Source organism: Salmo trutta, unplaced genomic scaffold, assembly GCF_901001165.1.
Source record: "Salmo trutta unplaced genomic scaffold, fSalTru1.1, whole genome shotgun sequence".
Classification (NCBI taxonomy): Eukaryota; Metazoa; Chordata; class Actinopteri; order Salmoniformes; family Salmonidae; genus Salmo; species Salmo trutta.
Window position 1 is genome coordinate 1676813 of NW_021823319.1, and position 11496 is coordinate 1688308.

The following is an 11496-nucleotide window of genomic DNA, read 5'->3' on the forward strand; positions in this document are numbered from 1 at the left end:
ACTGGGTGAAGCCCAGTATCCTAAACCCATCACTGTTACATTGAACTGGGTGAAGGACAGTAACCTAAACCCATCACTGTTACATTGAACTGGGTGAATGACAGTATCCTAAACCATCACTGTTACATTGAACTGGGTGAATAGGAAGGACAGTATCCTAAACCCATCACTGTTACATTGAACTGGGTGAAGGACAGTATCCTAAACCCATCACTGTTACATTGAACTGGGTGAATATGAAGGACAGTATCCTAAACCCATCACTGATCCATTGAACTGGGTGAATATGAAGGACCAGTATCCTAAACCCATCACTGTTACATTGAACTGGGTGAAGGACAGTATCCTAAACCCATCACTGTTACATTGAACTGGGTGAATATGAAGGACAGTATCCTAAACCCATCACTGTTACGTGGACTGGGTGAAGGACAGTATCCTAAACCCATCACTGTTACATTGAACTGGGTGAATATGAAGGACAGTATCCTAAACCCATCACTGTTACATTGAACTGGGTGAATATGAATGACAGTATCCTAAACCATCACTGTTACATTGAACTGGGTGAATGACAGTATCCAAAACCCATCACTGTTACATTGAACTGGGTGAATATGAAGGACAGTATCCTAAACCCATCACTGTTACATTGAACTGGGTGAATATGGAGGACAGTATCCTAAACCCATCACTGTTACATTGAACTGGGTGAAGGACAGTATCCTAAACCCATCACTGTTACATTGAACTGGGTGAATATGAAGGACAGTATCCTAAACCCATCACTGTTACATTGAACTGGGTGAATATGAAGGACAGTATCCTAAACCCATCACTGTTACATTGAACTGGGTGAATATGAAGGACAGTATCCTAAACCCATCACTGTTACATTGAACTGGGTGAATATGAAGGACAGTATCCTAAACCCATCACTGTTACATTGAACTGGGTGAATATGAAGGACAGTATCCTAAACCCATCACTGTTACATTGAACTGGGTGAAGGACAGTATCCTAAACCCATCACTGTTACATTGAACTGGGTGAAGGACAGTATCCTAAACCCATCACTGTTACATTGAACTGGGTGAAGGACAGTATCCTAAACACATCACTGTTACATTGAACTTGGTGAATATGAAGGACAGTATCCTAAACCCATCACTGTTACATTGAACTGGGTGAATATGAAGAACAGTATCCTAAACCCATCACTGTTACATTGAACTGGGTGAAGGACAGTATCCTAAACCCATCACTGTTACATTGAACTGGGTGAATATGAAGGACAGTATCCTAAACCCATCACTGTTACATTGAACTGGGTGAAGGACAGTATCCTAAACCCATCACTGTTACATTGAACTGTGTGAAGGACAGTATCCTAAACCATCACTGTTACATGGAACTGGGTGAAGGACAGTATCCTAAACCCATCACTGTTACATTGAACTGGGTGAATATGAAGGACAGTATCCTAAACCCATCACTGTTACATTGAACTGGGTGAATGACAGTATCCTAAACCCATCACTGTTACATTGAACTGGGTGAAGGACAGTATCCTAAACCCATCACTGTTACATTGAACTGGGTGAATATGAAGGACAGTATCCTAAACAATCACTGTTACATTGAACTGGGTGAAGGACAGTATCCTAAACCCATCACTGTTACATTGAACTGGGTGAAGGACAGTATCCTAAACCCATCACTGTTACATTGAACTGGGTGAATATGAAGGACAGTAACCTAAACCCATCACTGTTACATTGAACTTGGTGAATATGAAGGACAGTATCCTAAACCCATCACTGTTACATTGACCTGGGTGAATATGGAGGACAGTATCCTAAACCCATCACTGTTACATTGAACTGGGTGAAGGACAGTATCCTAAACCCATCACTGTTACATTGAACTGGGTGAATATGAAGGACAGTATCCTAAACCATCACTGTTACATTGAACTGGGTGAAGGACAGTATCCTAAACCCATCACTGTTACATTGAACTGGGTGAATATGGAGGACAGTAACCTAAACCCATCACTGTTACATTGAACTGGGTGAATATGAAGGACAGTAACCTAAACCCATCACTGTTACATTGAACTGGGTGAAGGACAGTATCCTAAACCCATCACTGTTACATTGAACTGGGTGAATATGAAGGACAGTATCCTAAACCCATCACTGTTACATTGAACTGGGTGAATATGAAGGACAGTATCCTAAACCATCACTGTTAAATTGAACTGGGTGAAGGACAGTATCCTAAACCCATCACTGTTACATTGAACTGGGTGAAGGACAGTATCCTAAACCCATCACTGTTACATTGAAGTGGGTGAAGGACAGTATCCTAAACCCACCACTGTTACATTGAACAGGGTGAATATGAAGGACAGTATCCTAAACCATCACTGTTACATTGAACTGGGTGAAGGACAGTATCCTAAACCCATCACTGTTACATTGAACTGGGTGAAGGACAGTATCCTAAACCCATCACTGTTACATTGAACTGGGTGAATATGAAGGACAGTATCCTAAACCCATCACTGTTACATTGAACTGGGTGAATATGAAGGACAGTATCCTAAACCCATCACTGTTACATTGAACTGGGTGAATATGAATGACAGTATCCTAAACCCATCACTGTTACATTGAACTGGGTGAATATGAAGGACAGTAACCTAAACCCATCACTGTTACATTGAACTGGGTGAATATGAAGGACAGTATCCTAAACCCATCACTGTTACATTGAACTGGGTAAAGGACAGTATCCTAAACCCATCACTGTTACATTGAACTGGGTGAATATGAAGGACAGTATCCTAAACCCATCACTGTTACATTGAACTGGGTGAATATGAAGGACAGTATCCTAAACCCATCACTGTTACATTGAACTGGGTGAAGGACAGTATCCTAAACCCATCACTGTTACATTGAACTGGGTGAAGGACAGTATCCTAAACCCATCACTGTTACATTGAACTGGGTGAAGGACAGTATCCTAAACCCATCACTGTTACATTGAACTGGGTGAATATGAAGGACCAGTATCCTAAACCCATCACTGTTACATTGAACTTGGTGAATATGAATGACAGTATCCTAAACCCATCACTGTTACATTGAACTGGGTGAAGGACAGTATCCTAAACCCATCACTGTTACATTGAACTGGGTTAATATGAAGGACAGTATCCTAAACCCATCACTGTTACATTGAACTGGGTGAATATGAAGGACAGTATCCTAAACCCACCACTGTTACATTGAACTGGGTGAATATGGAGGACAGTAACCTAAACCCATCACTGTTACATTGAACTGGGTGAAGGACAGTATCCTAAACCCATCACTGAAACATTGAACTGGGTGAAGGACAGTATCCTAAACCCATCACTGTTACATTGAACTGGGTGAATATGAAGGACAGTATCCTAAACCCACCATTGTTACATTGACATGGGTGAATATGAAGGACAGTATCTCTTAAACCCATCACTGTCACATTGAACTGGGTGAATATGGAGGACAGTATCCTAAACCCATCACTGTTAAATTGAACTGGGTGAAGGACAGTATCCTAAACCCATCACTGTTACATTGAACTGGGTGAAGGACAGTATCCTAAACCCATCACTGTTACATTGAAGTGGGTGAAGGACAGTATCCTAAACCCACCACTGTTACATTGAACAGGGTGAATATGAAGGACAGTATCCTAAACCATCACTGTTACATTGAACTGGGTGAAGGACAGTATCCTAAACCCATCACTGTTACATTGAACTGGGTGAAGGACAGTATCCTAAACCCATCACTGTTACATTGAACTGGGTGAATATGAAGGACAGTATCCTAAACCCATCACTGTTACATTGAACTGGGTGAATATGAAGGACAGTATCCTAAACCCATCACTGTTACATTGAACTGGGTGAATATGAATGACAGTATCCTAAACCCATCACTGTTACATTGAACTGGGTGAATATGAAGGACAGTAACCTAAACCCATCACTGTTACATTGAACTGGGTGAATATGAAGGACAGTATCCTAAACCCATCACTGTTACATTGAACTGGGTAAAGGACAGTATCCTAAACCCATCACTGTTACATTGAACTGGGTGAATATGAAGGACAGTATCCTAAACCCATCACTGTTACATTGAACTGGGTGAATATGAAGGACAGTATCCTAAACCCATCACTGTTACATTGAACTGGGTGAAGGACAGTATCCTAAACCCATCACTGTTACATTGAACTGGGTGAAGGACAGTATCCTAAACCCATCACTGTTACATTGAACTGGGTGAAGGACAGTATCCTAAACCCATCACTGTTACATTGAACTGGGTGAATATGAAGGACCAGTATCCTAAACCCATCACTGTTACATTGAACTTGGTGAATATGAATGACAGTATCCTAAACCCATCACTGTTACATTGAACTGGGTGAAGGACAGTATCCTAAACCCATCACTGTTACATTGAACTGGGTTAATATGAAGGACAGTATCCTAAACCCATCACTGTTACATTGAACTGGGTGAATATGAAGGACAGTATCCTAAACCCACCACTGTTACATTGAACTGGGTGAATATGGAGGACAGTAACCTAAACCCATCACTGTTACATTGAACTGGGTGAAGGACAGTATCCTAAACCCATCACTGAAACATTGAACTGGGTGAAGGACAGTATCCTAAACCCATCACTGTTACATTGAACTGGGTGAATATGAAGGACAGTATCCTAAACCCACCATTGTTACATTGACATGGGTGAATATGAAGGACAGTATCTCTTAAACCCATCACTGTCACATTGAACTGGGTGAATATGGAGGACAGTATCCTAAACCCATCACTGTTACATTGAACTGGGTGAATATGGAGGACAGTATCCTAAACCCATCACTGTTACATTGAACTGGGTGAAGGACAGTATCCTAAACCCATCACTGTTACATTGAACTGGGTGAAGGACAGTATCCTAAACCCATCACTGTTACATTGAACTGGGTGAATATGAAGGACAGTATCCTAAACCCATCACTGTTACATTGAACTGGGTGAAGGACAGTATCCTAAACCCATCACTGTTACATTGAACTGGGTGAATATGAAGGACCAGTATCCTAAACCATCACTGTTACATTGAACTGGGTGAATATGAATGACAGTATCCTAAACCATCACTGTTACATTGAACTGGGTGAATATGAAGGACAGTAACCTAAACCCATCACTGTTACATTGAACTGGGTGAATATGAAGGACAGTATCCTAAACCCATCACTGTTACATTGAACTGGGTGAATATGAAGGACAGTAACCTAAACCCATCACTGTTACATTGAACTGGGTGAATATGAAGGACAGTATCCTAAACCATCACTGTTACATTGAACTGGGTGAAGGACAGTATCCTAAACCCATCACTGTTACATTGAATTGGGTGAATATGAAGGACAGTATCCTAAACCCATCACTGTTACATTGAACTGGGTGAATATGAAGGACAGTATCCTAAACCCATCACTGTTACATTGAACTGGGTGAATATGAAGGACAGTATCCTAAACCCATCACTGTTACATTGAACTGGGTGAATATGAAGGACAGTAACCTAAACCCATCACTGTTACATTGAACTGGGTGAAGGACAGTATCCTAAACCCATCACTGTTACATTGAACTGGGTGAATATGGAGGGCAGTATCCTAAACCCATCACTGTTACATTGAACTGGGTGAATATGAAGGACAGTATCCTAAACCATCACTGTTACATTGAACTGGGTGAATATGAAGGACAGTATCCTAAACCCATCACTGTTACATTGAACTGGGTGAATATGAAGGACAGTATCCTAAACCCATCACTGTTACATTGAACTGGGTGAATATGAAGGACAGTCATCCAATATGCTGTAATAGAAATAAGGCCACGTTCTTAAAAACAATTATCACCCTCCTTCCTCTTAAACGGCACCGACCACCACTGGAATCACTGCAGTGGATGTTTTGGACTTCTGACTTTGAAGAGAATCTTTAATCTGACAATCACATGGCTGATATACAAGACTTGTGACTTTGAAAAGAAAAATCTTTAATCTGACAATCACATGGCTGATATACAAGACTTGTGACTTTGAAAAGAAAAACCTTTAATCTGACAATCACATGGCTGATAAGCAGCAGTCCATCAACACGTGTCTCAGAAGAGTCAGTTGTATCTGTCGTATGTTTCAGTACAGCCTTAATGATGGAGTCAATATTTACAATATCAGCTGTGGGGGGTTTATGTTTTTTTTTTCAGCTACGCACACCTACCACTTCAAGGGCTTTGTCGTACCCGTCGGGGTTGACGGAGGGGAGCAGGTGTATCCTAGTCTCGTGCACCAGGTGACGTATCCGCGGGCTACCCGACAGGTACTCCTGACACATGAACTGCATCAGCAGCAGGAGCAGCTCTCGGCCCAGCACCTCGTTACCGTGGGAACCGGCAGTGTAGCGAAACTCTGGTTCACCTGGGAGAGGAGGGAGGGAGGGAGGGAGGGAGAGAAGGGAGGGAGGGAGGGAGAGAAGGGAGGGAGGGGAGGGAGGGAGGGAGGGAGGGAGGGAGGAAGAGGGAGGGAGGGAGGGAGAGGAGGGAGGGAGGGAGGGAGAGAAGGGAGGGAGGGATGGAGGAAGAGAATGTAGGGAGGGAGGGAGGAAGAGAAGGGAGGGAAGGAGGGAGGGAGGGAGGAAGAGAAGGGAGGGAGGGAGGGCGGGAACGAGGGAGAGAGGGAGGAAGGGGAGGGAGGGAGGGAGGGAGGGAGGGAGGAAGAGGGAGGGAGGGAGGGAGGGAGGGAGGGAGGGAGGGAGGGAGGGAGGGAGAGAACAAAATGTGAAAAGGCGTATGATGAAGAGATTAACCATTTTATGTAATAATACAACAACAATCACCACTTGAACCCAGAGAACTTTACTTCCAGGACTGAATCAAGTAAAAACATCCTGTCTGAGCCCTTTCTCTGGTCTTACCTCGTTCATGCTCTCCGGGGTTGTCTGAGATCTCGATGGCGTAGAGTTTCTGTCCGCTGTGGCTCTTGCCGATGTTGTAGATCCTTGTGATGTTGGGGCACTTCTCATTAACTACCTTCATCAGCTGTAGAGCCAGTAGAGAATACCTCATTAACTACCTTCATCAGCTGTAGAGCCAGTAGAGAATACCTCATTAACTACCGTCATCAGCTGTAGAGCCAGTAGGGATCACCTCATTAACCACCTTCATCAGCTGTAGAGCCAGTAGGGATCAAGCGTCCCAGAGCCTTCCACATGGTGAATTTGATTTCAGATATGATGTTTCGTTGCTTACTCAGCGGCTACCACTCTCCTCCCGATTCTGCCCGTACCTGGGGCCAACTCTGCCTTGCTAGCAGTCATGACTGCCCTCCTGAAGCTCGGGCCAGTCAGGTCCCTAGCGAAAGGCTAACTATTCGCTGGGGGACACTAAAGGCTGAGGAGTTAAATTCACACATCCCCATGAGCTACAACAGCATTAAACTGTGATAATGTATTTGTTTTTTATCATATAATGTATTATCAAATGCTTCATTTTCATAACAAAGACTCTAATAAAGTACATTGGTACCATTTAACTGTTTATTGGTTTAAATTGACTCTCTCCAGAGCATAGACTGGGTTCTTCAATTTTGCTTGCAGTGTCTGCCCAGCATTACTCTGTAGTGTAGTGTGGTGTAGTGTCTGCCCAGCATTACTCTGTGGTGTAGTGTAGTGTCTGCCCAGCATTACTCTGTGGTGTAGTGTGGTGTAGTGTCTGCCCAGCATTACTCTGTGGTGTAGTGTGGTGTAGTGTCTGCCCAGCATTACTCTGTGGTGTAGTGTAGTGTCTGCCCAGCATTACTCTGTGGTATAGTGTAGTGCAGTGTCTGCCCAGCATTACTCTGTGGTGTAGTGTAGTGCAGTGTCTGCCCAGCATTACTCTGTGGTGTAGTGTAGTGTCTGCCCAGCATTACTCTGTGGTGTAGTGTAGTGTCTGCCCAGCATTACTCTGTAGTGTAGTGTAGTGTCTGCCCAGCATTACTCTGTGGTATAGTGTAGTGTCTGCCCAGCATTACTCTGTGGTGTAGTGTAGTGTAGTGTCTGCCCAGCATTACTCTGTGGTGTAGTGTAGTGTAGTGTCTGCTCAGCATTACTCTGTGGTGTATTGCAGTGTCTGCCCAGCATTACTCTGTGATGCAGTGTAGTGTATGCCCAGCATTACTCTGTGGTGTAGTGTAGTGTCTGCCCAGCATTACTCTGTGGTGTAGTGTAGTGTCTTTCCAGCATTAATCTGTGATGCAGTGTAGTGTAGTGTCTGCCCAGCATTACTCTGTGGTGTAGTGTAGTGTCTGCCCAGCATTACTCTGTGGTATAGTGTAGTGCAGTGTCTGCCCAGCATTACTCTGTGGTGTAGTGTAGTGCAGTGTCTGCCCATCATTACTCTGTGGTGTAGTGTAGTGTCTGCCCAGCATTACTCTGTGGTGTAGTGTAGTGTCTGCCCAGCATTACTCTGTAGTGTAGTGTAGTGTCTGCCCAGCATTACTCTGTGGTGTAGTGTAGTGTCTGCCCAGCATTACTCTGTGGTGTAGTGTAGTGTCTGCCCAGCATTACTCTGTGGTGTAGTGTAGTGTAGTGTCTGCCCAGCATTACTCTGTGTTATAGTGTAGTGTAGTGTCTGCCCAGCATTACTCTGTGGTGTAGTGTAGTGTCTGTCCAGCATTACTCTGTGGTGTAGTGTAGTGTCTGCCCAGCATTACTCTGTGTTGTAGTGTAGTGTCTGTCCAGCATTACTCTGTGGTGTAGTGTAGTGTCTGCCCAGCATTACTCTGTGTTATAGTGTAGTGTAGTGTCTGCCCAGCATTACTCTGTGTTGTAGTGTAGTGTCTGTCCAGCATTACTCTGTGGTGTAGTGTAGTGTCTGCCCAGCATTACTCTGTAGTGTGGTGTAGTGTCTGCCCAGCATTGCTCTACTTACATGCCTCATCTCTTTGTAGCTGTGATGTTTGAAGTCCAGGTTGTCTGTTGTTGTGATCTCATTCCGTCTGTGGTAATAGTTCTGAGAGTCTGACAACAAACACATCCCATATCAAGTCGTTGAACGAATCACTATATCGACTACAGTTTAGGTGTCAACTGAAGAGCTCGATAGGTCTGATAATGCTCAGTCTGTTCCAATCACAATACTACAAACTGGAGGTTGGGGTCACCTTCATTGGGGAGGACAGGCATGTGGTAATAACTGGAGCGGAATAGTATCAAATACATTTCATTTTACTTCACTATGCAAGTCAGTTAAGAACAAATTCTTATTTACAATGACGGCCTACCAGGGAACAGTGGGGTAAACTGCCTTGTTCAGGGGCAGAACAAAATTTTTTTTTAACCTTGTCAGCTCAGGGATTCGATCTAGCAACCTTTCGGTTACTAGTCCAACGCTCTAAACACTAGGCTACCTGCCTCCCCCCTCTAACCACTAGGCTACCTGCCTCCCCCACTCTAACCACTAGGCTACCTGCCTCCCCCACTCTAACCACTAGGCTACCTGCCTCCCCCACTCTAACCACTAGGCTACCTGCCTCCCCCACTCTAACCACTAGGCTACCTGCCTCCCCCCTCTAACCACTAGGCTACCTGCCTCTAACCACTAGGCTACCTGCCTCCCCCCTCTAACCACTAGGCTACCTGCCTCCCCACTCTAACCACTAGGCTACCTGCCTCCCCCCTCTAACCACTAGGCTACCTGCCTCCCCACTCTAACCACTAGACTACCTGCCTCCCCCACTCTAACCACTAGGCTACCTGCCTCCCCCACTCTAACCACTAGGCTACCTGCCTCCCCACTCTAACCACTAGGCTACCTGCCACCCCTCCACTCTAACCACTAGGCTACCTGCCTCTAACCACTAGGCTACCTGCCTCCCCCCTCTAACCACTAGGCTACCTGCCTCCCCACTCTAACCACTAGGCTACCTGCCTCCCCCTCTAACCACTAGGCTACCTGCCTCCCCCCTCTAACCACTAGGCTACCTGCCTCCCCCCTCTAACCACTAGGCTACCTGCCTCCCCTCCACTCTAACCACTAGGCTACCCTGCCGCCCCTCCACTCTAACCACTAGGCTACCTGCCTCCCCTCCACTCTAACCACTAGGCTACCTGCCTCCCCTCCACTCTAACCACTAGACTACCTGCCTCCCCCCTCTAACCACTAGGCTACCCTGCCGCCCCTCCACTCTAACCACTAGGCTACCTGCCTCCCCTCCACTCTAACCACTAGGCTACCTGCCGCCCCTCCACTCTAACCACTAGGCTACCTGCCTCCCCTCCACTCTAACCACTAGGCTACCTGCCGCCCCTCCACTCTAACCACTAGGCTCCCTGCCGCCCCTCCACTCTAACCACTAGGCTACCTGCCGTCCCTCCACTCTAACCACTAGGCTACCTGCCTCCCCTACACTCTAACCACTAGGCTACCTGCCTTCCCACTCTAACCACTAGGCTACCTGCCGCCCCTCCACTCTAACCACTAGGCTACCTGCCTCCCCTCCACTCTAACCACTAGGCTACCTGCCTCCCCTACACTCTAACCACTAGGCTACCTGCCTCCCCACTCTAACCACTAGGCTACCTGCCTCCCCTCCACTCTAACCACTAGACTACCTGCCTCCCCCCTCTAACCACTAGGCTACCCTGCCACCCCTCCACTCTAACCACTAGGCTACCTGCCTCCCCTCCACTCTAACCACTAGGCTACCTGCCGCCCCTTCACTCTAACCACTAGGCTACCTGCCTCCCCCCTCTAACCACTAGGCTACCTGCCTCCCCCCTCTAACCACTAGGCTACCTGCCTCCCCCCCACTCTAACCACTAGGCTACCTGCCTCCCCTCCACTCTAACCACTAGGCTACCTGCCTCTAACCACTAGGCTCCCCCCCTCTAACCACTAGGCTACCTTCCGCATCTAAAAAAAAGACATGGTTTCCAAGTATTAGATGCCGTTCCATTGGCTCAGTTCCGGACATTTTTATGAGCCGTCCTCCCTTCAGCAGCCTCCTGTGGTATATTCCCCTGTAACGACTGGATTTAGTTTATTGTGTGGCAATGCTCATGTCCTCGTTCTGGAACGAAGTGCATTACGTGGCGCGAAGTAGATTACGTGGCGCGAAGTGCATTGAGTATCGCTAGCTACCTACACTGTTCGGTCCACGGAAAAGGACCTAACTTTTGAATATTATTTTCGTGGTGCCCCCAAAGGTTTTTTATTGTTTGTATAAAGTTGTTGAGAGCTCTCAAGTGTTTTAACTTTACTATCTTAGGCTTTTAGGTATATAGTGCCTTTGGAAAGGCCCACTGGCCAGTTTATTAGGTACACCACACCCTTGTCTACTACTGCCATTCCCTTAATAC

At 45.8% G+C, this 11496-nt stretch overlaps 1 protein-coding gene across 1 annotated transcript in view; it reads right to left on the bottom strand.

Annotated features, from left to right (window-relative positions):
- Positions 1-11496, bottom strand: part of LOC115190092 (inactive carboxypeptidase-like protein X2) — a gene marked incomplete at its 5' end in the record, with an annotated part of 106956 nt that overhangs the window by 38139 nt on the left and 57321 nt on the right. Inside the window, 3 exon segments of the mRNA XM_029748568.1 lie at positions 6379-6575; positions 7072-7195; positions 9068-9156. Coding sequence (XP_029604428.1) covers positions 6379-6575; positions 7072-7195; positions 9068-9156 — 410 coding nt within the window.